Source organism: Callorhinchus milii, unplaced genomic scaffold (genome assembly GCF_018977255.1).
Source record: "Callorhinchus milii isolate IMCB2004 unplaced genomic scaffold, IMCB_Cmil_1.0 Scaffold2, whole genome shotgun sequence".
In the NCBI taxonomy this organism is placed as follows: domain Eukaryota; kingdom Metazoa; phylum Chordata; class Chondrichthyes; order Chimaeriformes; family Callorhinchidae; genus Callorhinchus; species Callorhinchus milii.
Window position 1 is genome coordinate 36,995,917 of NW_024704743.1, and position 27,545 is coordinate 37,023,461.

General features: G+C 41.0%; 3 protein-coding genes across 8 annotated transcripts in view; 2 read left to right on the forward strand and 1 right to left on the reverse strand.

The window, feature by feature from the left end:
* The window catches only part of kif15 (kinesin family member 15), a 49,997-nt gene extending 42,078 nt beyond the window's left edge, over positions 1-7,919 (forward strand). The window contains 5 exon segments of the mRNA XM_007901675.2: positions 14-92; positions 1,986-2,023; positions 4,712-4,877; positions 6,509-6,640; positions 7,220-7,919. Coding sequence (XP_007899866.2) covers positions 14-92; positions 1,986-2,023; positions 4,712-4,877; positions 6,509-6,640; positions 7,220-7,339 — 535 coding nt within the window. The 3' untranslated portion in view covers positions 7,340-7,919.
* Positions 7,920-10,494: 2,575 nt separating this feature from the next.
* On the forward strand, positions 10,495-21,514 carry tmem42a (transmembrane protein 42a). 3 transcript variants are annotated; one of them, XM_007901683.2, is made up of 3 exons: positions 10,495-10,676; positions 11,469-11,615; positions 21,360-21,514. In XM_007901683.2, exons 1-3 carry the CDS (start codon positions 10,530-10,532, stop codon positions 21,438-21,440), a joined length of 375 nt encoding a protein of 124 aa, XP_007899874.1. In that variant the 5' UTR covers positions 10,495-10,529; the 3' UTR covers positions 21,441-21,514. The 3 variants fall into 3 exon arrangements, with proteins under 3 accessions (XP_007899874.1, XP_042202382.1, XP_007899873.1); XM_042346448.1 differs by lacking the exon at positions 21,360-21,514 and adding an exon at positions 16,604-16,952; XM_007901682.2 differs by lacking the exon at positions 21,360-21,514 and adding an exon at positions 13,655-15,491.
* The window catches only part of LOC103183920 (zinc finger DHHC-type palmitoyltransferase 3), a 30,371-nt gene continuing 20,599 nt past the window's right edge, over positions 17,774-27,545 (reverse strand). The window contains exons 7-8 of one of the 4 annotated variants that reach the window (XM_007901680.2): positions 25,409-25,473; positions 24,337-24,396 (exon numbers count right to left, since the gene is read on the reverse strand). In XM_007901680.2, coding sequence (XP_007899871.1) covers positions 25,435-25,473 — 39 coding nt within the window. In that variant the 3' untranslated portion in view covers positions 24,337-24,396; positions 25,409-25,434. Of the gene's footprint in view, positions 18,731-23,381; positions 24,429-25,408; positions 25,474-27,545 lie in introns of those variants that run through there. The other 3 variants (XM_007901681.2, XM_007901678.2, XM_042346416.1) reach the window with 3 other exon arrangements.

The window sequence follows — 27,545 nt, forward strand, 5'->3', positions numbered from 1 at the left end:
TTTGACTTTAAAGCAATGGATTAACTGTAGCAGAGCTGGAGAAGAGCATGATTAAGGCAGATCATAACTTGATGGAAGAATTAAAGACTCAGGTATTATTATGACTTTCTGACACACACTTATTTTCTTGACTATCTTTCCCATTTTTTTTCTTAAAGTGTTTCAGCTTTATAAAGCTCTGGAACTCTATCCCCCAGTGCCTTCGCCGCTTCCTCCCTTTCCTCCTTCAAGGCCGGTCTCAAAACCTTTCTCTTTGACCGTGCCTTCAGCTCCCCTCTCGACTCTCTTCCCCCTCCTCGCTCCCTCCCTTCCCTCCCCTCACCCTGACCATTTCCCCCCTCCTCGCTACCTCCCTTCCCTCCCCTCACCCTGACCATTTCCCCCCTCCTCGCTCCCTCCCTTCCCTCCCCTCACCCTGACCATTTCCCCCCTGCTCGGGTCATGACCCAACTGTGCAGCGCCTTGGGACGTCCTCCTGACGTGAAAGGCACTTTATAAATGGAATCTTGTTGTTGTTGTTGTTTAAGTGCAAGGGTTTGAATTGGAGTCCTTTCAAATTGATCTGCACTGATTGAATTGATTTTTTTTGCAATTAAAACATTTCCATCTTAAAATGACTTTTTTACCTAGCAAAATAGTTATTTCATTGCGGTTGAAGGTACTATGTCTGAGCTTTACATGAGGCTGAGAAATTACACTTGCTGGCCATACGGAAGTGAGTTGTTTAACTTTAACAAAGAAACTAAACAGAACGAAGATAACCATCTTATTTCTCTGTTTCTAATTGTTTTCATTTTTTTCTTGGTGCAAAGATCACTTCCAGCCCACTCTAACAGGAAGAAAGTCTCTCCATTAGCACTGAAGGCCTTGTGTGAATTTGGTTTTGTCAGTTTCCACGCAATTACTGGAAGATGTGAGCTTTGAGGACTTAATAGATTCAAGCCCTGTAGTTCAGATGAACACTCCAATGTAGTGTTGTCGGAGCCTTGCAAAGTCTTAGATGTTGTCCTTCTCATGAGTTGTTAAACTGACTTCTGACTTGTCTTGAATTGGGTATTCACCTCATGTTATACAGTCAATATACATTCAAAATATGTACAAAATATAGACAATTCACATTACAGTATATTCTGAAACATTTTGAGGCGTCTGGAAGACGTGATAAGACGCTATATCAAATGCAAGGATTATTATTTATTGGATTAAAGCTAGAATTTCACATAGTTTGCTAATGAGGAAAGCAGCACATTTCACATTGATGCAATAGTTCCAACAAAGCTGCATTTCACTTAAATGGGTACATTTATCCAAAAATTTGAATGAAGAAAAAGAATTGTTTGTTGATTGACTGGGTGCCATTCATCAAACGATATTATTCCTGATGGCTTATTACAGTCGGTAACTGCTGCTAGTAATTTAGTGGTGTACGTGTTCACTTTGATGTATTTGGCAATAAAGATTGTTTTGTCAGCTACATTGACATGGCAGAGATTTTATTTCCCCCACCCATACCATATAATTTATTCTTCAGGTGTATATAGTCTGATCTTCTATTAAAGATGTGTGATAGCACAGTTTGTAAGCATTTGGACTGTTGTGATTTTTTTTACTTTTCACTACACTACTGCTTTCATAGAATGGGAGGAGGGAAATTTCAAAGGACATTTTTTTTTTCTTCAACAATTTTCAGTGAATGTTTCCGTTCATGGTGAGCTCCTCTGCTGAGATTTATATTTATAAACTGATTAAAAACAGGATTGTACTAACTTCACTTCAAATTTTGTAAATTGCAAATTCTTAACCAGTTAATTCTTAGGTGTATGAATGATAAGAATTTTCATTTCATGGTGCCTATAAAGTCAGTCTCAAAGCACTTTGCAATTACTGTAATGTGTAGTAACCTTTAGAAGACTAGAAAAAAACTTATTTTCACACTAATTTTCATGTAGTAACAATTGTGGTCATTTTCATTCTATAATTTACAGGAAACCTTAATGGAAAAAATGTTCATCATGGAAGCAGAGTAAGTGCATTTTTATGAATTTTTAAAAATAAAACTACTACGTAGCAGAGTGGGTCTAAAGAGAGAGCCTTTATGTATAATTACGTATAAGCTCCAGCACTAAAAACATGCCATTCAGCTCAACCTGTCGTGCCAGTCTTTATGCTCCATGTGAGCTCTCAATACCCCACTTTTCTCCCTTGTCTGCATCAGATACCCTCTTAGACACGTTCTGCTTCAGTCTGGCAGTGAATTTCATATTCTCACCACCATCTTAAAAACTCCCAAAATGCTTTTAAATTTGTTAATATCTATCTTATATTTATACCCTCTTGTTATGGACTCTCCAACAAATGGAAATAGTCTATATATGTTTGTCTTATTGAAACCCCTCTCAATCACCTCATCTTGATGGAAAATAGCTATAACCAGTCTTTCACACTCCTCACTCATGTTCAAATCCCTTCACTCCGTGGGACTTCCATACGTCTCCGACCTCCTCACTCCCCAATCCACCACCTGCCGCCTCCGTTCGACTGACACTGGCCTCCTGCTTGTCCCTTGCACCCTCCGCTCCACCACTGGAGGTCGCGCTTTCGACCACTATGCCTTGAAACTTTGGAACGCTCCCTCAATCCCTCCGCCTTATCCCCTCACTCCCCTTTTTCAAGTCCCACCATAAAATCTTTTTGACCTTGTTTCAACTGGGGTCACCCCCTGCCCTGGCTCAGAGTCGGGCTCTACCATTGTTAAGCATTCTGAGACGATGTGCTGCGTGGAGAGCACTATATAAATGCAAATTGTTGTTCAATCCCTGATAATTTTCTCTCAATCCCAGTCCCATCTTCGTGAAGCTTCACACTCCATTGTCGCAATACAATAGCATTTACATTTATATAGCACCTTTTACATTGGGAGAACGTCTCAGAGAGCTTGACAATGGTGCATGGCCACTCTTGTAGGATGGTGACCAGAATAGTATCCGGTACTCCAAATGTGTTTCAGCCAAAGGTTTATATAGATTTAACAGTACATCCTTGTTTTTGTATTCTATCCCCCTGGACATAAAGCCCAAGATTTTTATTTGCATTTATTATGGCCTTATCCACCTTGTGTTGTGGTTTTTAGAGACTTAATATGAATCCCCAGATAATAATAATGAATCCGCAGATCTCTGCTTCTCTTCCCCTCTTAGATTCTTATACCATGTAAGGTATAAACGTTATTTCTCCTACCGAATTAAATCACATTCCTCTCTTTGGAACTTCATCTGCACCTATCAACCCATTCTAGCAGCCTGTTTGTCTTCCTGTAATCCTCTTCATTATTTCACTGATATTCTGTCTGACTGCCTGTCAGACATCAACTCCAGGGTAAACTTCTTTGAAGTGCTTTGAGAACGCCTCAAAGATGTGATAAAGTACTATATCAAATGCAAGGATTATATTATAAACTTAAATTTTTTGCAACTTAACATGGACAAAGACTGAAGCCAGCCTCCCAGAAGTGTTTCCTCACTTCTGGCTCTGACCTTCTCAGCCTCCTTGGCTCCTCTCAAACTCATTGAAGCAGTGTGCAACCTTGTCATTTGGTTGTCTCTAACTTTCCTTCCCTACTTGCTTACGGTCCATGACCAAAACAAATCTTTGTCACATTGTTTCCCCACCCCCCCGTGCCACCAAAATCTCATTCACACTTTCGCCTCTCGACTCCCATGCTCCTCGATGGTCTCCCTAGTTTGAGCAATGACAAGCTCTTACAGATGCAAAGCCCAGGGCACCTGCATCCTCACCTATACCAAACTCTACATGACCATCACCCCAGTCCTCAAGAAACCTCCACTGTCTTCCTTTCACCCAAAGAATAAGCTTCAAGTTTCTCACTCTCGCCTTTAGCATCTCTTTGCATCCTAGCACTTCCCTGTCTCTCTGATCTTCTCCTACCCCACTCTTCTCCGAGCCAGCATTGGTGGCTGAACCTTCAGCAACTAGGCCCCTAACCTCTGTATTCTCTCTTTTGCCCACAAAATAGTCAATCCACATTACAGTATTTACTGTGAAGCTCTTTGAAACGTCTCAATGACATGATAAGGCACTATATCAAATGCAAGGATTATTATCTCGCCCCTTTTTATCTGTATGTCCTTAAATGCCACTTAAATATACAGTCAATTCACTTTACAGTCAATTCACTTTACAGTCTTCTGTGAAGCGCTTTGAGACGTTGAGAAGACATGAAAAGCGCTATATCAAATGCAAGGATTATTATTATTAAAGACCTACTTCAACTAATCACTGCACCAATCCTGACTCTGAAGAGCTCAGACTTTATCCCATGTGAAGGTCACTACATAAATGCAAGTTTCTGTTGCCGAGATTGTTTTCCAAAACTCTTAACAGTATTATTGAGCTGTCAAAATAAGCATGGGAAAGGTTTTAATGTTTTAAAAATTAAAATAGTACAAAATGATAGGACTCCAAAATAATGTATAGATACAAGGAAGACTGATTAGCAACATGTTTTGTACACTGTATAGTCTTGTTTGTAAAAATAATTTTAGCATTATTAAATCTTGTCTGCCGAACTGTATGGAGGTCGCCAGATATGCCTTCTTGACTGTCCAGCGCTTTGGAGATGTCCTCCCCACGTGAAAGGTGCTATCCAAATGTAAATTGCTGCTGTTGTTGTACACAAGTATTTGGTTTACAGATTGAAAGAGACCAGAGCGACATTGGAGGCTGAAAAGTATACCAAGAAAGAGCTTGCAGAGAAATTAGAACGCGCCAGGAATTTAGAAGCAAAAGCTTTTGAAGAAAAAGAAGCATGTCGATCAAAGTTAGAATCTGCATCTGAAGAGAAAGAGAGACTTACTGGGGTAATTTATGAATTATTTTCTTGGGTTGAGACAGACTAACTTCTTGAGTACAGGGGGAGGAAAGGCCAATGTACAAGTAATTTTTGAATTAGGTGTAGCAGTTTATTATTTTGAAATGTCTCAAAGTGATTCACGCAATGAGTTGATTTGGTATTTACTAACTATATTGTAGGCAAACAAAAGGTGCATGTCAACTTTTTTTAAAAAGATATGCTCATCGTGTATCTTAGAATTGGAACAAAGGACCATAACTTTCAAATTCGATTTAAGAGTGAAAGGGGAGCCAGAGGGGAAGAAAAAAAAGGGTTGTGAGAATATAGAATGAATTGTTTTTGAAGATGATGGATAATTGAGCCCATTTGAGGTATTCAAGAGAGCCTGGGAAGTCATGATATGGAAAAAAGGCAGACAAATGGAATTAGTTGCCAAAGACTTAATGGCTCAATAAAGTGAAAGGGCAGCTCTTGTTCATATGTTGTAGATCTGAGTAAGTTTTTGCTGCTTGGCATATTAAGTCATGGATATGATTGCTCCCAGCTTTTAACGATACTTAATCTCAAAATTCCCCCATAATTCAACCCATAAGACCTATTTTTTATGGAAACTTGGAATATTGTACTTTACATTTTTGGAAGATGGTCAATTGATTCCAAAAGTGGTGGCACATCTTTAGTCAGCTTAAATGTGGTCCTTATGGCTCATGCTGTAAAATAAAGGATGCCATAAAAAACGTGTTAATGTCTTTGGGGAAGGGGAACTCTGAAGGGCTTGGCTAACCTATTTTACGGTAAGTTCTGTTATTTTAAAACCTGGAGCTTGGAGAATTTCTATTTCCAATGTATAATGAGGCTATTCTGTTTTTGCAATAAACTGCCTTTGAAAAATGTAACACTTTACAGAAACTTTTTTTAAAAAATAGCTTACTAGCAAAATAAGTCAGAAATGCTTTATACTGGCACGTTGTGCTCTATGGGAATATATCCATAAATTTCCAGATTGTCTAAAATATTTTGGAAAGTTGGTTGAAGCGAAGATGCTGGAATTATTTTTAAATGGGAGGAAAATATGGTGTTTTTTCTGGAAGGATGAGATAAAAGAGATTTCATCATTCAGATCGCTGTGGTTTTATGTGAAGCAGCTGTAAAACATTCCGAAAAGGGTGTGTACTGGAGTGTAAGGCTAGAGTGGATAGTATAAGATGGAGTGAGCAAGGTTGCTAGCAAGAACCAAACAAGATGATTTCAGTCTTGCTTCATTGCAGAACGTTGTGGTTCAACCAGGACTTTTTAGACAGACTTCTGACAAGTCAGAACAGTCTTGGAATCGAGAGTAGAGGTGAAGCGGTAGAGGTAAATGATAAAGATGGATATTGTCAATATACATATTGAAGCTGACCTCATGCAGCCAGCACAGAGATTTTCAATCGATTATTCTAGGCTGTGTTTTAATCTCAGGAATATAAATGATGTAATGCAAGGGGCAGAGTTAATTGTTCAATCACAAGAAGGGAAGTATATAGAGTGAGTTACAAATTACAAGAGTTTTTCTTGGAGAGGGGGATTTATTCAGAAGAGGACTGAGTGTGCCATTTGGCCCATTGAGTCTAAGTATTTGATTTGTTTACAATGTAGGAGATCGAAGCTATTAGGAAACAAGTGAGTTCCCTCACTGAGGAGAATGGAAAACTGTTAGGACATCAGAACATACAACAGAAGATTCAATACTTGGTCAAAGTTAAGAAAGAAAACTCCCGGCTTATAGAGGTACAGTATTGTCCAAAATTATGTTTCAAAAACCTTCTCAAGAATATTTTGAGACTTCTTGTTTCTAACTTCTCGCAGGTTCAATTCCCAGGAAAAAAAACTTCCTGTTATATGAGGTGATGTGATAAACAATCTAAAAGCAAGATTAATGATAAACTTTTCAATTATGATTTTTAAAAAACAATTTGATAGTATTTTAAATGGAAGAGCAGAGCGAAAAGTGTACACTAAGTTCAGCCCTCCTCGCTATTTTCTGACTTGTATTTTCTCAGGTACACGCAAGAGTATAATATCATGTCAATCTGGAACTTAGTTCTATGGGGTTGGGGGGTGGGGGAGAGATGATGGTGCAAACCAATATCCACCTTTCCAGATGTCATATTGTTTTTTTCACTACACTGCACAAATTGGAACTTGTATAATTGGATTTGAGCAAAGCCACCAAAGGATCGCAGGTTGAATTCTCAGGGTTTGCTACATTGTCTGATCTCAATTGGAACAAATTTCAGTACATGGCTTGATGGACTAAATTACTATTTTGTCTCAAGTGTTTTATTAATTGACTATTTTTGTTTTTAGGAAGTGGAAATATTGAAATTGAAACTGAAAGAGCTCTCAAAGAAACCTGACCTCAATAAGTCTACTGTGCTTGATACGTCTGCCAGCATATTCAGGGAACATGATGAAAATGTCTTTTAATACATTGTAGATTTTTTTTAATGTGTAGATATCTGTTTTGTGTTTTTCACCATATATGTCTAAACTCATTTTCTAATCTGTTTAGGTCAATAACTATAATCGGATTTGAAGCCTTGTGTTCTTGAGGAAAATCTAATCATGTTGAAATTGATTAAATAACAGCCAGCGTTTAATTGCAATTTTCACTTATTTGTGCATTTTTTTAAAAAAGCAATCAAAGGCAAAATATCTGACCTTTAACTTGTTGCATGTAATTAAATCCCAAATAGTCATTAAAAGATTAAAATAAAGATTTGAAAAATTAATTTTATGAGCCTCTCCTAAATATTTAGTCACCAAACGCTTCCCCTAGAGGGACGAGGAAAATTGGGGAGAGTGATTTAATGTCATAGTTTTGTCTTGTCCATTACATGTAGAAATTAAAAGGCAGCTCTGAACCTGTAGTGTTTGTACTCAACAACCTGTAAATGAGCCTTTTCATATCTTGTCCTCTTCTTGTTGGTGTATGATTTTGACCAAAAAAAATCTAGTTGTATACAAGTTGAATCTATTATCTTTTTTAATAAAATTTTTATTGTTCAACATTCTTCGATTCTGTTTTTCAACTATCTTAATTGGCTAAATTGAATTGGAGAAATTGAATAATCAAAGGAATCGATAAATTGCATTTATTAATTGAAATGCATGCATTTGAAAACCATTTACCTTAATAAATTGTTTTTAATTGAATGTATTTCATTCCAGGGCTCAACCAAAAATAATTTTCCAACTTCACAGCTAACAATTATTTCAACTGCTGGTCAGAAAAGGTTGCAGTTCCTCCCTGCAAGAAAGAACAGCTAGCAATAATCATTGCAGCACGCAAGAAGATTGGTTCTGAATGAACAACCCACAAAATACAGTCACAACACATTACAGTATATCCTGTGAAGTGCCTTGAGATGCCTCGACGACATGATGATGTGCTATATCAAATACAATGATCATTTTTATTCGGCCCCACTTCCTGTTAGAGATGTGAAAGTTGCAGTTAATTTTACAGACAATTCAAAAATTGAGGGAGAAAAAAGGAAGCTGGTGTGCAGATTATTGATGGTCAAAATAAACGTTCATGAAGTCTGGATAATCAAAATCCTGTGAAGTGCTTTAAGACATCTCGACGATGCAATAAGGTGCTTAAACAAATACTTGTGTTTTTCTGAGTTACTGTTTATTATTTTCTGTTGCTGTTGTGTTCGTGTTGGAGTTTGTCATGGTGTTGGTTATTGGTGTGTTTGCTGTTGTGTTGGTGTTGTGATGTTTGTTGGTAGTGTTTGGTGGTTATTGTGATGGTGTATTCGTTTTGATGCTTAGTGTTATGTTTGTTGTGGTGTTTGTTATGGTTATTGTGATGGTGGTATGTTTGTTGTGATGGCTATTGTTGTGGTGGTGTTGTGATGTTTGTTCGTAGTGTTTGTCCACCATCACTTCTCCTAGCCCCTGCATTGTCACGTGTGCGTCCCTCAGGGGTCTGTCCTTGGTCCCCACCTCGTGCTATGACCTGTTCCGCCTTTCCCCATCTCCACAACATTGCCCGCCTCTGCTTCTCACACAGGCCGCCGAGACACTGATCCAGGCTTTCATCACGTCCCAGCTCAACTACCCCAACTACGTGCTCTCTGGACTTCCCAACTCTTCCCGCCACAAGCTGCAGATTATCCAAAACTCCGCAACTTGTGTCCTCTCCCGCGCCAGGCTCCGTGAACCAATCGCCCCTGTTCTTGCCCGGCTTCACTGGCTTCCCAACCTTCAGAGAATCAAGTACAAAACCCTTGTTCTCACTTTTAAAGCCTGCGCCAGTCTTACTCCCCCCCCCAATCTCACCGACATCCTAACCCCATCTCGGCCTGTCCGCTTCCTCCGCCTGGTCTGCTTCATCTCAAAAATGAAGACCACCACCTGCTCCCTCGACCCCAATCCCCACCCCTCTCCTCACCTCCCACCTCCTGGCCCTTCTTTTAACTGACATCATCAATCCACTGGCACTGTTCCCATCCCCTGAATACCAGCCGTCATCACCCCCATTCCGAGAAAACCTTCCCTGGACCCAACCCTCCTCTCCAGCTACCGCCTCCTCTCCAAGGCCCTGGAACAAGTCGTCACATCCCAGCTTCGCTCTTTCCTCTCCCGCCATTCCCTTTTTGAACCCCTCCAATTGGGTTTCCGCGCTGCCCACAGCTCTGGTCAAAGTCACTAACGACATTCTGAACATCTGTGACGAGGGCTCTCTCTGCGGCTTTCTCCTCCTCGATCTCTCTGCTGCCTTCGACACTGTCGACCATTGCATCCTCTTACACCTCCTCTCCTCTCGGCTCAACCTTCGTGGACCTGCCCTCGCCTGGTTCGAATCCTATCTCTCCCACCATCTACAGTTTGTCGCCACTAATTGCTTCTCCAGCCCCCGCACCATCACGTGCGGCGTCCCTCAGGGCTCTGTCCTTGGTCCCCTCCTTTTCAATATCTACACACGCTCCCTCTTGGTGACATCATCCGCAACTTCACACGTATGCGGATGACACCCGACTCTGTCTCTCTGCCTCCACCCTGGATTCCAGGATCACTGCTGTTCTCACGGACTGTCAGACATCAAGTCCTGGATGACGGGTATCTTCCTGCAGTTTAACGCCAACAGACCGAGGCTCTCCCGAATGGCCCCTCCACACCCCCGGGGTACTGACAGCATCACCATCCACGGTTGCACACCCCACCCCCACTGAGCCAGTCCCGAACCTCGGCGTCTTGTTTAACCCTCAGTTGTCCTTTCCGCCCCACGTCTGTGCCCCCTCCGCCTTATCCCGAACCTCTGCAACGGCTCCTCCGCCGCCGTCTCACAGCACCGGCCGCCCTCCGGGCTCCACCACCCAAACCCCCCGCTTGTCGGCCACCCCAACCCCTCCCTCCCTCCACCGCTGCGGATCCCCCAGAGCTCTGCTGCCCGTGTGCTCTCCTGACCCTGTCCTGGCGGTGGCGCTCGCGACGACGTTCGCGTCGAACCCGGAAAGCACTCGGTGCCGCCGGCACGCGGGGCACCATTGATTGACAGGCCGGAAGCACCGCCCCCTCCCGTGACGTATGCGTGTAGGCGTCGTCACTGCGGTGACGTCACTGGCGGCCGTTAGTGGCTCCGATTTGAAGAGGGCGCGAGCGGCTGATGGCGGCGCGGGGCCCCGGGCTGGGCGTGGCCATGGCGCTGTGCGCAGGCGCTCTGGGCGCTCTGGCCGCCACTGCTGCGAAACTGACGCTAACGGGCGATCACCTGAGGCCGGAGAGCAGACAGGAAGCGGCCCCCGGGGAACTGGTGAGGCACACGTTACACACTGGTCTGACACTCACATAGACAGATAATGTCTCTGACCGACTACAAAATAGTGCCCCTGCACTCTGACCTCCTGCCAAATAGTGCCCCTGCACTCTGACCTCCTGCCAAATAGTGCCCCTGCACTCTGACCTCCTGCCAAATAGTGCCCTTGCACTCTGACCTCCTGCCAAATAGTGCCCCTGCACTCTGACCTCCTGCCAAATAGTGCCCCTGCACTCTGACCTCCTGCCAAATAGTGCCCTGCACTCTGACCTCCTGCCAAATAGTGCCCCTGCACTCTGACCTCCTGCCAAATAGTGCCCTGCACTCTGACCTCCTGCCAAATAGTGCCCCTGCACTCTGACCTTCCTCTAAATAGCGCCCCTGCACTCTGACCTACTGCAAAATAGTGCCCCTGCACTCTGACCTACTGCAAAATAGTGTCCCTGCACTGTGACCTACTGCCTAAATAGTGCCCCTGCACTCTGACCTCCTGCCAAATAGTGCCCCTGCACTCTGACCTTCCTCTAAATAGCGCCCCTGCACTCTGACCTCCTGCCAAATAGCGCCCCTGCACTCTGACCTACTGCAAAATAGCGCCCCTGCACTCTGATCTGCTGCTAAATAGTGTCCTGGGACTCTGATTCACTGAAAAATAAAGTGTGAGCTCTGGCACAATCATACCTGTCACTCCTTTCTGCTAATGGTTTATGTTTTTGTTATTAATTTTAAAGTACTGTATGTTGAATGGCAAATACTTTGCTTAAATTGTGAGATTTTGCTGGATTTCAGATACATGTACTACTCCGAGTGGGCTGTGGTGGTCTGGTATTCCTCTTTAACGCTTTGATGTGGACATTCTTTGCAAAAGCATTACGGTACTCCTCGTCTTCAGCGAGAGCGTCTCTGACAACCACTGCGTCCAATTTTCTCTCCTCTGTAAGTATGCTCAGCTATTTCATCCCAAGATCCTAATGCCTTTTAATCATTTATTGTAATTGGGACAAACTATTTATAATAATCCCTGCATTTGATATAGAGCCTCATCACGTCATTGAGACGTCTCAAAGCGCTTCACCGAATATATTGTAAAGTGTTTTGACTGTATGTTTTCTGGGCGAAATGAGGCAAAATCTGCCTCCGCGCACATCAGTGTCCTACAAACAGTCGTGGATGTTCCTCCTGGATCTCTCTGCTGCATTCGACTTCGTCAACCAGGCCATCCTCCTCCACCGCCTATCCCTCATCCACCTTGGGACCGCACTCGCATGGTTTGAGACCTACTTAACCAATCGCCTCCACTTCATCTCTGCAAATGGTCTCTCCTCCCGCCCCCGCCCGGTCACTTGTGGGGTACCCCAGGTCTCCATCCTTGGCCCCCTTCTTTTCCTCATCTACATGCTCCCTCTTTTGGCGATGTCATCCGCAGACACGGGTTAAACTTTCACGTGTATTGGAATGACACACAAATCTACTTTACCTACTCCAGCAGTGACTCCAGGTCTGCCGATGTCCTTTCAGCTTATCCGGCAGAATTCAGGGCCTGGATGAGTGCAAACTTCCTGCTGCTGAATGTGGACAAGACGGAAGCCATACTCTTTGGCTTCTTTCAACGTCTTCACTCCTGCAGATCTAAACTCCTCAACCTCCATGGGCTCTCCCACAGACTCACCAAACCAGTGCGCAATCTAGGCGTCCGGTTCGACCCCCAGCTGTCCTTCCTTCCCCACATCTGGTCCCTGACCAGTACCGCCTTCTTCAGCCTCCGTCACATTGCCCGCCTCCGACTGTACCTTACCCCAAATGCAGCCAAAACTCCCATGCATGCGTTTGTCACCTCCGACCTGGATTACTTAAGCGCACTTCTCGACGGTTTCCCAGCTCCACTATTCAAAAGATCCAGCTTACTCAGATCTCTGCTGCCCGCATGCTGTCCCGGACCAAACTCCGTACCACATCTCACCCGTTCTGGCCCAGGCTCCACTGGCTCCCCATCACCAAACGGATCGAATTCAAGATCCTCATATGCGTGTTTAAATCCCTTCACTCCCTGGCACCTCCCTACCTCTCCGACCTCCTCACTCCCCAATCCACCACTCGGTGCCTCCGCTCGACTGGCACAAGCTTCCTGCTCGTCCCTCACACCCTCCACTCCACCGTTGGAGGGTGCTCAATATACGTGGAGGGTGCTGTATAATATAAATCACTTTGGGGTAGGCCAAAGTTTACCAAAAGTCAGCCAAAACCGACTCACTTACCTGAAGTTTTTGGCGATTGCATTGCCATTTCCAACCACCCACACCCCACCTGCTGACTGACTGTCTGTCAATCACAAGCCAGCCTCGCTGTGTGTAAAACATGTAATAGAATAGAAATAATGGACTCTACTTGTACTGTAAGAGAGAAAACAGTTTGTACCTTAAACTGCAGTGTTCTGTAAATACAGTGACTACACTTTACGTTTTGCTTTTGTTTGGCTCACTGCATTTGCGACAGTTGAGTATTTACATTTCTTACATATAATTTTTGTTAATGGATTATGATTTCTCACATGTTGTCTGTGCTCCCTCTTGTTAAGATAAAGTGGTCACTTGTACAGTATGTTTCTGGAAATAAGTCCAATTATACTTCGTTGACATGCTCTTGCATTTAGTATATATCAGTGAAGTACAATCGCACTATGTTTAGAGACGTTTGAACATGACTGATCAATGAAGAGGTTTACTCTTTCCCACAGTTTTATAGTAAAATAATAATAATCCTTGCATTTGATATAGCAATTTATCACATCTTCAAGACGCCTGAGAGCCAACAATGAAAATAGTTGCATTGTTGGCTTTCACTTCCACCTATTACTTACAGTACATTATAGGGTGAGGTTTGTTTCCTCACAAACTGTCAATTTTGAAACATCCCATAATGGCGTATGGGAAAAGAGATTATTATAATAAAAAGTTATACTAATGACTTTATTTCAGGCATTCCTTGGAAAATTGCTGTTTGGAGAAGTTCATGCACTGTTGTGGTGGATTGGGATTACAATGACTTTATGTGGGCTGCTGTTGCTCCACACAGCTTCATCTCAGAAGAATCAAAGTGAAAACTCCCAAAAACACGAATAAGGGGAAGTAAGAAATAAATCACTGAAACGTTACACCACACAATGAAAGTCTATTACAGTCTCCCTGTACATTCAACAAGTCTGCTTTCCTTTGGCTTTTGATAACTTAGCATTTCTGTGGTTTGGTCACCTGGAATGAGCCCAACAAGGGTAATTACTTTTTGCCAGTGAAAAGAGATGAATAATAAAATCCTGATATATAAAGCCTTATAACATCATTGAGACACCTGAAAGAGCTTCACATGACGTACTGTAAAGTGGTGTGACTGTATTTTGTGGATGAAACACAGCAGCCAATTTGTGTACAGCAATGTCCCACAAATAGGCACGGAACGAGTGACCAATTTTATTTGGGGGATTGTTGGCCGAAACACCGAAAGAAACTCCCTTCTCTTTTCCAATACTGCCATGGGAGTTTCACATCCACCTGAACAGGCAGATGGGAACTCGGTTTTAGTCTCATTGAAGGAAGACCCTGAGAATGCAACACAGCTGTAATGGAGTGTCACCTTAGACTATGTGATTCCAAGTCCTGATGTGAAGCTTAAACCCACAACCTTCTGATTCAGAAGTGAGAGCGCTACCACTGAGCCATTATGTTTCATTAAGTGTTTAGAATATTCCTATCTATGCTTATCCTTTGAACCGTAAGTCAAGTACTATATTTATCCAGCCCTTTGAAAGAGTTTAGTTTGACAACGCAAGGTTCAAGGCAAAAGAATATTAAAACATATTTGCAGTTTACCTATACAAAGGTATAGCTCACCTCTGCCTATCCTTGAACTCCACAATATTTAACCCAATGGTATACCAGATAAAATTGAATTAAATATTATGCAAGTGAAACATTTTGTTATTTTAATGACTTCTTTTCTGACATAATTTTGATTGCATTTGGGACAGGTGGAATTTGAAAGAAGGGACTTTTTTAATCTTGTCCTTCAGGAAAGTTGTGCTTTTCAAAATATGTTCTAACATTGCAAAGAAAAAACTCACCATTTCTGTGAAATTTCTGGTAAATTTAAGATACTTTGAGAACCACAAAACAAGTAATCACCCCCATTGATTTGTATAGTTTGAGGGAATAGCTTGTCAGTACACAATCTACTAGGTCTATTATAGGATCGGCGTCAGGCTCTGCCGCTGTTAAGTGCTCTTGAGATGCTGCCCCGCGTGAAGGGCGGTATATAAGTACAAGTTGTTGTAGGGAGAAGGTGCTCAATGCTTGATTTTCAGAAGTGGGATTTAGGATTGTAGTTGTTCATGAAACAGTTAACAGCCCAAAGCCTATTCTATGTGATAATGTAAAATTATACTTAAACAATGTTACTAAATTATTTCTCACCAACAGTAACAAGGAACTTTTTGTTAATTGTTTTCTTGACTAAAGTATTTGTTTATGAAACAAATGAGAGCAGGAATTTGGCTGAATTTCAGGAATTATACAAATGGCTACATCATTCAAAGTTGTGTGATTTTATGTGACAATGTTATGAGATCAAAGTTCTGTATTTGCACGAAATTTTGTCATTCTCACTTGCAACTACCCACGAGAAAAAGCATTCAAGAAAAAACATTCTTTGTGTATGAAGCAGAATAACTATTTTAGTTAGCACTGGCTTGGTTTGTAACCATGGTGGAATCTATTGTGTCTAATAGTGTGGGATCATCAAATAAATTTTGAAGAATCAAAAGTTCACTGACTGTCATTTTAAATAAATGGTCATTTCTGCAAGCACGTCATTTAAATCAACTGTACACAAAGCGCCCTCACTTTATTTATCTTGTAGCATGAGCACATTAAATGTTTCTGACTTTTGAATGTTTGTCATTTTAGCACCTATTTTCCACAAGAGTGTATCAGTTCAGGTATGGAGAGTGGCTTCGGGTGGTATGAACTGCATTTGTTTTCAAATAAACATAAGAGTGCTGACACATTGGTGCTGGTAAACAAAACACAAATGAAGTCAGTTCTTAACAACCAATTAGCCAGATCCAAGTAACTTCAGTTATACTACAAATTAGTGGAGTCCTGTAGCTCAGTGGTTAGAGCACTCGCTTTGCAAGCGAGAGACCTGAGTTCAATTCCAGGCAGAGGGCGAAACCTCGGGCAAGTTTCCTTACTCCACACAGAGCCCTAATAATAATCCCTCCAAAACAAAAAAACAATAAATTGGTCATTTTCAATCTACGACTGTTTGTGGGACATTGCTGTGCGCAATTGGCTGCCGCGTTCACCCACAAATATACAGTCAATTCACTTTACAGTGTGTTCTGTGAAGCACTTTGGGACGTCCTCCCGACGTGAAAAGTGCTATATCAAATGCAAGGATTATTATTAAATTTTAAGATGATATACACAATCTAGTCCACCTGAACAGGCAGGCGGGAGCTAAGTTTGACATCCAAAGGAGAGCTCTTCCAGTACTGCAATTATAGTGTCAGCATCCGACCCGCGGGAATGATTTCTTCCGGCTCGCGAACCATTTCTGAACTTAATTATTTATTTTACTTTCACTTGTTTACTCAATGTGATGATTATTCTTGCGAATACAGTATACTTTATTTTATCAAAAGTATACTTTTTTAATCAAAAAAAACTTTTTTGATAAAAGTATTATTTTAAAATTTCCATGAATTTTTACATTGCCCGTTTAAAGTTTGCATTGTAACTAAAATATAGTGAAATTAAGTAATACAGTTGCACAATTTAAAACATTGATTTCTACATGATTCTAACGGTTATACTTCTGGTATTGCTTACGCATTCCGTGGATGTTTCTCTAATCCGGCATCCGGCCCTCAGCAGCCAAAAGGTTGGACCACCCTGGCCTAGACTATGAGGTCAAATCCCATTATGGCCCACAAGAAACAAACATGGGAGAACAGAGAAAATCAATGAAGAATTTAATTGTGTACGTGAAATGCAAAAAAAAATGGGGACAGACAGAAGACACAAGAAGTAAAAATAAATACAAATCAAATGAATATAGATAACAAAACCCCATTACTGTTTGTGGTTTTTACATTTACAACAACATCCGTGTCACATTTTTCCAATTGGTACTACATCAGCTTACACCCGTTCGGTTCATTGCTGTTATGGGTAATGAATTTTTGTCTTGAATAAAGGTACCTTTATATTTGGGAAAAAATTCTGCTTCTGAAAAAAGGGATTGTCTTTATGCTTTGAGTTGCTGTTTCCTTTCCCTCACACTCACATGTACACACACACAGCATTTTATATTAGCATTTTTGGTTCGTGGAAATAGGATTTGAATAAATTTAACTGACATCTGATCACCTGACATCTCAGTCACATCGTGTAGCCATATTATGCGACATATTGACACTGGTCAGAGATATCTTCTGCAGAACATCCCCTGTCGTATCACAAAGTTGTACTCTAGAACTTTTACCATAATTTAAATTATTCTTCAGTAAATTACAACAATAATTTTACACTGAAAATTATATAAAAAATACAAATTTGCTCTGGGCATCGGGGGTTTGTAGGCCTTGCAGTGGAAATGGGGGATGGGGCAGTCAGGGTGGACAGCCAGTTGTGCCACAATGTGCCCGGCGGAGGGATCCCAGGCTGGAACAGAGGGAAGCTGTGGGACGATCAAGGAGGGAGAAGAAATGCGGAGGGTGGTAAGAAAGGAGAATGAAACGGGAGTAATGGAGGATAGGGGACAGGGAAGGGAGCTGAGGAGATTTTTAATTTATTTTTTGGTTATCTGAGTGTCTGACACATGGGGAAACCCATCACCATACTTAAAGAGTATCCAAACCAAACTGAGAAGTCCATGCATCCCACCTACACATGGGAATCCCAGAGATAGATTGTTGGAGTGGAGTGCGCACTCCCTCCCTGGAGGAACGCATCCTGCGTACCTAATTCCAGAAAGTATTAGGCGCAGGTTGGCAAGAGCCAAGGCTTGGGGACCCCAGAGTGTGCATTGGGGTATTGCTGGAGTCTAACCAGCTAAAACCACATAGCTTGCCATTGACATTGCTGTCTGGCGAGCTGAGGAGAGCAGCGCAGAGGAAGGGATAAGATTCTGGGGCACGAGGAACAAGGCTCATAATTGAAAAAAAGCAACAAAATTCAATTGTGGCTAATGGGTAAAATTAATATTAACTATTAAATTATTAAGACTGACAAATTAGTTAAAAATTATAGAAATACTCTCTTTGCTTCCTTGTTTGTCCCGCTGTCTTGCAAGTCTTGCTTCAGAGCTGAAATTGCCCCTGAAAACTGATCCAGGCTAACACCCAACTGATGGAGGTTAATGCCTAACTACTGATCCAGGCTAACGCCTGCCTACTGATCCAGGCTAATGGCTACTAACTTAATCCAGACTAATGCCTACCAACTGATCCAGGCTAACGCAATAATGTGTTCATTACTGCAGTAATAGCAATGATTCATGTTCCCTACTCACGTTAGCCAATTTGTAAATCACCCCATTTTGGTTAGAATTGTTGTCTTTCCAGTTTCCAGTGACAGAAATGTGCCTATTATTTAATATGCACAATATTTTAGATATAGTTAGAAGTAAAATTGACTGTAGACTCTCTATTATTACACCTAGCATTAGAAACACATGGGTTCATTGCTGTAAGAGTTACTGCTCCAGCGACAGCCAATAATGAAACATGCACATTTCCAATTTGTAGTTACTGGAAGATATATCTTTTTGCACTGCCGACATTTCAGATGGCTCAGCAAGTATATAAAAAGTAGAAATGTCTTAATTGCTGTTGCGATCCTTTGAGAAAGGATGTTTAGAGTACAATTTGAGGACTCTTAATTATCCCCGTAGGATTTAAAGCTGCTCTCAGTCGATGAATTACATGTCAAAAGGGGAAAGAATTCTTCCGGGCGTATCGTCACCATGAGGTAGGTGTCTGTGCTTCTGCATCACCACTGAAAGGCAGGGAATTAATAGCAAGTCAATTAGTCAAAGTTTGTAAACAAGCTCAGCACCAGCACAATTTCTTCCCCCAGTCTGTCTCTGAAGACAATTTCCGCAGAGCACACATGCAAATGTCTGGAGATAAAATATCAGCAATTTTCGTCTCTTTAGATTGCTGACCTTAATAATGACTGAGGCAGCTTTTTGGAGGATTAGAATCCCAATGTTTCGCAAAATTAAAATAATGGTTAAAACAAACACTCTGACATTTCACTTGGATCAAATGAGATGCTTGTTATCTGTTAGGAGAAGGGAGATTTTCCATCAAAAGCTGCACCAATTCCAGGAGGAGCAAGTTCAGAGTAGATGGAATTAGAACTTCTCTAGAGACAGTTGATTGTCGGCAGAACATTTGTTAGAAACTTCTGAAGGGAAATAGGGTTGTAGGAAGAACGATTCTATAGATCTTTGTTTCCCAAGAAGAGAGAGATAAATCATAGTGTCATACAATCATAGAATCTTACAGCACAGAAGGAGGCCATTCAGCCCATCATACCTGTGCCGACTCTCTGAAAGAGATATCCAACTAGTCCCACTCCCCCGCGCTTATCCTATAGCCCTGCAAATTTAAATATTTAAATACAGGTACTTAATATGTGTCTTGAATAGCCCTGTAATCCATCTGCAATTATTGAAATCCAAAAGTTTAAATTTTTTTTGTATTGTTAAAGCTGCATATTCCATTAAAAAATACTTTAAAGTAATTATCGTTACATGTAGTGATTATTGCAGCGCTCCATGACCCTAGCCTGCGTAAAGACCACTATATAATTGTAGCTGCTATGGTTTTGTAAGCAAACATGGCAGCTATTTGAATCAACAAGGGCCCACTTACAACACTGAGGAAACTGATCAGTTAATTTGATGGTCTGACTACAACAAGAGACTCCCTTCTCTTTTTAAATAGTATGGGATCTTTAATGGCCAATTAAATAGGCGACTTGTTAAATGTTGCATCAAAAACACTGCACTTTGAACAATGCAGCTACTCCCAACATGTGGTCCTGAATCTTAAGCAGATTCAGAACCTTAAAATCAAACAGTTTGAACAGGTGGAATGTGCTGAACCCTTGTTTCTCAGAGAGGTAACCATTAATCATTTACATGTGATAAGTTAATAATTTAGCCAAAAGCAAATTGACTCATGCAAAGCCAAGAAATATATCTAATTGTCTGTAAACTTAAGAGAGGCAGAAACCATTGTACAACAGACAACATCAGACAGCACAATGAGTGGTAAATCTGCTTTCATAAGTTTTGAATAATTTGAGTGCAATGTATTTTAATAAGTTGAAATGCAGGTTCTGTAACACCTCATTCTTTTGAGTAACGATGCAATAATTAGCCATTTTATTCCAAAGTCGTCAAATACAGATATATCTTACCTAAAGTATTTTTTTAAAATTTTTATAAAAAGGTTTAATAAATTGTATTTCTTAATTCGGCGGTACCAAAGAATTGCGTCTAAATGTAGCGATTCCTTAAGTATCAAATATGAATTATCAAGTATGACATGCCAGAAGTAACTCCCCCTCCCGAGTATTAAGATGTTATCACTGTGCAGTCCAAAGCCACACTCTGCAAGCTCCACATTAACAGTGTCAAAAAGTAATGTACTGGAAATATTTACCACACAACAGAGAATGTCTGTCAAGATGTGGCAGAATAGTTTCTATTGTGAACGGACTGAAGGAAAGCAATGTAAAAACTTAGAAATCTATGGGACGCTTCCTCGCGTGAAGGGCAAGCTTTATAAATGCAAGTTGTTATCTCGAAGACGTGACAAGGTGCTATATCAAATGCAAGGATTGTTATTATTGTTGTTGATATGGTAGCAGTTTAGGCTAAAAATCAAAGGGACGCAAAAGAAGGTTAAGGACTTGATTGAGCTCGTGAGGTGTCATATCTCATTGGTTCAATTCCCCCTCACCACCAACAATCCACTGAACTTAGGATACAAAGACATCATGGTGTGTTCTGCTTTCCTAATAATTAAAATTCATTGAAATTCACCCAAAACCTTAATTGATATTTCCACAACGTTACTTTTCGTTCAGTAAATATGGTATTCCCTGTGCCAGCACTGAAATGCTGAGATCTGAGCATTACTCAGGATCAAAGGCAGCAGCAGAGGCTGGGTGGCTGCAGCAATGGGTTCTGCGCATTTGTGTTGTGTAATGTGGGAATTTAAGCAGCTAATAATTTCCTGTTGCTTTTCCAGCTAGGACCACCTTACCTGTTAGGGCTTTGGCTTGCGTGGCTAACAGGAGCCAAGTGGGAAAAATCCCAGCCCCAGTGTGCTCCTCCAAGTTCAGACTGGCTAATCAGTTAACAGCGTCCTGGAATACTGTATACCCTCCTGGCTCAGGAGCCGGACTGTGAACACCACCGGAGGATCGACTTGATTCTGATAAACCATTGCCAGACACTTCATCTTGTAACCTTCCTGTATACTCTTCCCTACTAAGCCCTGTGTACCTCTCCCCTCCCCAGGACGACGGACATTTATCCACCGAGAAACGGAGTAAGCAGCTGGTGAATTTAACATTTTTAACAAGAATGTTCCTTATTTCTTTACAGTCTGGTGTTACCTGGTGGGGATTTGAAGGCGCATTTAAAATTTACACGAACCAGAAAAGGAGAAAGCAATATCAGTTCTAGACAGATCAAAAGGATTGCAGTTCAAAAATGCATCAGCATCAACATTAACCAAAGCTGAATGCATGAATAGATATGGAAAGATGCTGGAAGACTCCAAGTCCAAGAATGCAAGAGTAATGTAGTTTGCAGGTTGTTGGGATCATAGCCTTCCTGTTAGATTCTGAAACCATTTAATCTTAATGCCCAACCTTGGCAATGATGCTATGGTTTGTGGCACCATTTAAATCGGATGTTAAGATTAGAGCAGTGAAATCGCTTTCATTTATCCACTCTCTCTTGGCGATTCACTCAGGAGAAACCCAGCTTTGTGAGTAAGGAAAATTTGTGATGTGTTATGTCAATATCAATTTCCCTAATGTGCTTAATAATGGGTTTGCTGATTACAGGCCCAGAATTCTGCACGGATTTAGTCTGCAAAGCCATTTTGCCTTAAAATTTAAGACTACGCAGAACTGCAGAAAATTCTTAGATGCAGCCTTACTTTGGAAGACATTTAAATACAAAATACATAGTCAATATATTTACAATATATTCTGTGATGCGGTTTGAGAGATCTCCATGAGGTGGTAAGGTGCTATGTCAAATGCAAAGATTATTATTTATTGCTGCCCTAAAAAGAACTAGCTTCCAAATTAAGAGTGCTCCATTATTCTGCACCACTTTATATTTTAGGACAAAATGGTCCTGTATGCTCAGACTGGGTAGAATTTCAGACTTTTTGACCTTGTTTCATTCACTTAGTGAGTTCAGATGTTTTATGCAAAAATCTTCTTGGTGCTAGATAAATGCAAGTTATTATTGTGATGTAATCCATTAAAGGTTATAACTTTAAACCATTTCATTAATTTACAACAACTTTTATTTATATAGTGCCCCTGACACAGGGTAGCATCGCAGAGCGCTTGAATTTACCCTCAAATTATCGTGGCACTCTATATGGGTAAACCAAGCAGTGGCACAGTCTCAGCCTACATAGACTGTGCAATATACAATAGAATACAATTTACATTTCTATAACGCCTTTCAAATTGGGAGAACATCTCATTGCACTTCACATGTTGGTTTGGCACCGAAGCCAAGTTCACTGAAAGCATAGTCAAAGATACAGATCTTAAGGCGGGTTTTTAAAGTGGGAAGGGAGGGAGGGGACAAAGCAGAAGGACCTGGATGGTCTTCCAGAGATTGGGAGCAGAAGTAATGCATATGTATAGGTTTTGGTTTAGTTGATAGTAATTAGCGGTCAGAAGTTTGTGGGTTCAAGCTCCACAATCAGGATTTCAGCTTATAGTCCAGGCTACCATTGAGTAATGTTTGTTGGTGGCATTGCTGGGTTCCTACAAAAAAAACTACCCTTGACTGTAACTGCTCTTACATTGACCCCTCCTGATCCCAACCCCTACCTCAGGTGCAAATCCTGACTATTAACGCCTTGGGACATCCTCCCAACACTATACAAATGTAATTTGTTATTGCCCATGAGGCACTTTTGAGACATTTTTAAGATTTAAAAAATGCACGTTTGTGTGTTGTTTGTCTAACTATTGTGTCACTAAAAGCTTTTGGTTCAGGTTCAGATAAACGTATTATGGTAGGAGCAGTTTGATCTGATGCAGAGAAAGAGAGACAGATAGACAGAAGGGAGAGAAATGAAGCAACTAGATCCAGCAGAGAAAGCAGACAAATTGGGACTTCTGGGTACTAGATTCTCTGCTTTCAATAGTCAGGGTTGTTTGAGAGCATTTGCCTCAGTAGGAGGGTAAATTTGCCTCTCTTACTGTGATTGTGTTACTGTGTTATTTAAAAAAGTTAATAATGGACAGGAATAGTAATAATAGCATTTGATATAGCACTTAAAACATTGTCAAAAAACAACTTAAAAAGCACTTCATAGGATATTTTGTAAAATGTAGTGACTGTGTATTTGTTGGTAAATATGGTGGCCAATTTGCACACAATGACCCCCCAATCAGCCATGAAGTGGGAGATCGATTTCAACTGGAAAATTATTGGCGAGGATACCAGGAGAAACTTGTTTCTCTATTCAAATCGTGCCAATGGGATCTTTAACTTCTGCTTGTTCTTGGTTTAACATCTCACATTGAGCGTGACCTTTGCCTAAACAGCCAGTTGCACATGTGCCAACATACATGCCTGGGTTTTGCAAAATAGTACAGAGGTGCAGCTTACAGGTCTCTGTATTTTGAGATAGGTATGATTGAAGTTATGAAAACTTATGTTCTTCTGTAAAAATAACTCTTTCCCCTAGATGACAGGTTTTCATTCTCAGCCTTATTGTTACTGAGAATATGAAAGGAAAACAAATTATGTGAAGAGAGGCAAGTCAGTTCTGGTTATTCCCAGAAGAGCAGTGGAGATTGATATCCTTTTTTCTCTATTCCAAGGTACATAGGAGTGAAAAGTGCATTTCAAAATTATTCCAGACCAAAAAAAAAAGCACAGAACAAAACTTCACTCATTTTACATAAAAACAGCTTTACATTTGTTTTGTTCAAAGGAATACTATATAGTAGTTTTGTTTCAGACAGTGAAAAGATATTAAAAATATTACTATTTTTAATATTGTTGAACAGTCGTCAGGAAAACACGCAAAGTGTTTCTTTCAAAGTAGTGTTAAGGCCGTTATGGGTTCTGTTTGTAGCTTTTGGTCTTCAGGAATGTCCAGTAAATCGATAAAGCCTCATGTCCATGAGAAAGGAGCGATTCAGAATCATAAAGCAGTAGTTACTGATCTGCAGCGGACTGGATTAACACTTCAGGACTCTTGCCTAGTCATTTCAACCCCATCAGTTTTCACACTTTGGGGCTGCCTTGTGCAAAGACCACTGAATGGATTGAACCATCCGATGGAGAAACTCCCTCCAAACGCTGCCTTCATTCCTTCACAACACAACTTCTTCTCCCAAGTGGGAGTTTCATTTTTGAGACGCTCAATACCCTGGAAATAGCAATGATGGCACAATATAATGTCTGCAGAAAATAATGGTATGTTTATCACAAAAACTTGTAATACTACACATTCACATAGACAGAAATAGGACACAAGATGAGTCATCATCATTAATTTAAAAAATTGCTAAATGTCATTTGTTAAAAGATTTCAAACAAGCTCTGCCACTGCATCACTCCTCAGGCTGCCTCCATACCCACCCTGGTCCAGCTCCACTGGCTCCCTATCCCTCAGAGGAGAGAGTTCAAAATTCTTAACCTCATCCTCAAGGCCCTCCACAGCCTTCTTACCTCAATGACCTGCTAACACCTTATCAACCTGTCCGCTCCCAGCAGGCTCCGGCCTGCCCCACCATCGGTGGTTGGACCTTCAGCCTCTCTACCCCCACCCTTTGTAACTCCATCCCAAAGTCCCTTCTCGCTCCCTCGGGTCCAAATCCCTGACAGTCCAGCGAATTGAGACGTCGGCCCGACAGGAAAGGCACTGCAGAAATTTAATTTTGTATTATATTATCACGAGCACATTTCTAAACTCCCTAGGATGTTTGCACCTATAAGGTTTGTACCAATAAAGCACAGAAGGAAGTGCCTATTATTCGCCTTTCTTTGCCATCCAAATAAGAGTATATACATTTCACATGTAAATCTATTAACATATAAAGGGAATGGACTGAAATAAGACAATATACAGATATTCAGCTGAATCACCCTTTTTTGTAAACCAGTACACAGATTGAGATTCTAAGAATATGTATATGAAGCATCTGAAAGGGCAATTTTTCTGAATATTAAATTTGTACTCAATTTCTGGTCACATCTGCTATAAATCCATCAGAGTTCAATACACCAGTGGCTCTTACGAAGCCAGACACGAGAGGAATTTTGATTTCCTTTCCTTGACTAGAATATTTCAGTGGCACAGATCCAGAGGATAAGGGAAGACAAAGCTAAAATGGATCACAGAGTATATTGCATGGACGGATTTCATATAGAAAGTATACCTGCAGCAATAAAGTACAGATTCTAGTTATAGTTGTGTGGAGACCATCTCTATTCCCATGAATAGCTGCAAGTGTTAAAAGACAAGAAAAATAGAGTTAGTAATGTTAGCAGCAGAGGCAAAAGTGAGAGTAACATGTAGGAGAAAAACAGATTCCACAGTTCCTTTTTTCATTGGTGTGAGATGAAAGTAAATAGTAAAGTGATGTTTAGATTATATATCAGTGTCAAAGGCTAGTAGAAAACTGGAGACATGACGGATTGCTCTAGGACTTCTTATTCATTCCTGGGGTTGAATTCAATTATTTGCCTAAATTGATTTCTTTTATTTTCACCTCATCAGCAATCCAATCCAAACACACTGGAAGCAGCACAGATATGACCTCCACATTGTTTCATTGTTAAAATCAATTGAAGGGAGAGTAGTGATAGAGACATAGCTATCTATTAAGTAGATTGTATATGTACAATGGTTGGATTTTAATTGATTCACATATTGATTTCCAATTTGAAAACTATAACCATTAATGAAAAACATGATGTTAAGGAAGTTCTTAAATAAACACACAAGATATGGAAATCTGGTATAGTAAAATGCATACATAAATATATTGTATAGTTGCATTCAAGAAGAAGCTAGACCTTCACATGAGAGACAGGGGAATAGAAAGATTTGGGAGAGAGTAAGAATGGGTGTGGAGTATAAACACCGGCATGTACTGGTGGGGCCGAACAGCCTGTACATTCCCTACATTCTTTGTAATGTAGATTAACAGTGAACTAGTCAAGATGGTCTTCATTCTCACCCCTCCCTACTGCCACAATTAAATTCTAATGGCATTACAGTGCCATATTCGTGCATAAAGGTATCAACCAAGTTACAGAAAACAAAAAAAACAGGCTTGCAAAGAAACACAAAAACGTAGTACAATGCAGGTGTTGGTTCTGCAGAGGCCTTAGCAATCAATCAGCAACTCCATAGAAATTTTGACACTATTTACATAAGGATAACGGTGAATTCCAAGAAGACAGGCACAGTGTAGGCCGATGTTGAGGATCTAAATACATTTGCAGAAAGTTACTATTCGGCCAGATTAAGAACGTCTGATTTTCCAGTTACTTGTATTTCATAATCTGCAGCTGTAATAAGGAAACTCTCTTGTTCTCTCACCCTTATGCGCAGAGTGGAAATCTTTCCCTTTCGTTCTCACACTGCCTTTTGAAGACCAACCATATTGTTTAGAGTGTACCAGACAGTACATAGAAACCTTAACATTTCCTCATGGAACTCCAAAAGATAGATCTCACCTTGTTTGCTCACATGATGCCATTCCATTGGGAGTGATTCCATATAAAGTCTTACCACAATAAAACAATTTGCAACTGTCCATAGGGGCTCTTCAACACAGATGGAACAATATATATGCATCCCACCCAAGAACTGACTGAATTGCGCTCTGAAAAGTACGAGGGTGAGTGAACACACACTCGCCATTGCCTCACCAGGCTGATCTGCCCAGATGCACCATAGTAAGAGTTCCTGAAATGTGAGCAGAATGTGTTCAGCTACAGTATTCATGACACCTTCTGAGACACTTGACTGTTTTTCTGAGGGAGGGAACCCAAGCAAAGAAATCCAAATCAAAAGCTGCTTTCAAGATCCTTTTCAACATCCTTCTTCAAAACCCTGAAAGCAGCGCAAACAAGGCCCTCTCTCCAATTATCCTGAGTTTGGTTGGCTGGAAGGAATATAGGAGACAAGACAGTTGAAACCTCAGTGGAGGGAGATGGTGGGGTGGGGGATGGGACAGGATGGGGGTGGGGGGGGAAATCAAATGTATCCCATCCCTTGGCAGTGCAGTGAGATAGTGCTCAAACATTCACCCGCTTGTCCCTCAACCAAACGTGTTTTTGATATCTGAACCTAAACAGTGAATGTCGGTCAGCTATTTGACCATGAGGCATTTCAGTCATACCTAATGTTGTTCTCTCAAACAATGCCCACTACATGCAGGAGTCACTGGATAGGGATCAGCATTCAGATTTAGTTTTTATTCTAGCCCAGTTGCACATAGGCTGAAAGCATTTAACTCAACGCATTACTTACTCCATTTCCTGGGTATTCTTCATGTGAGAGCC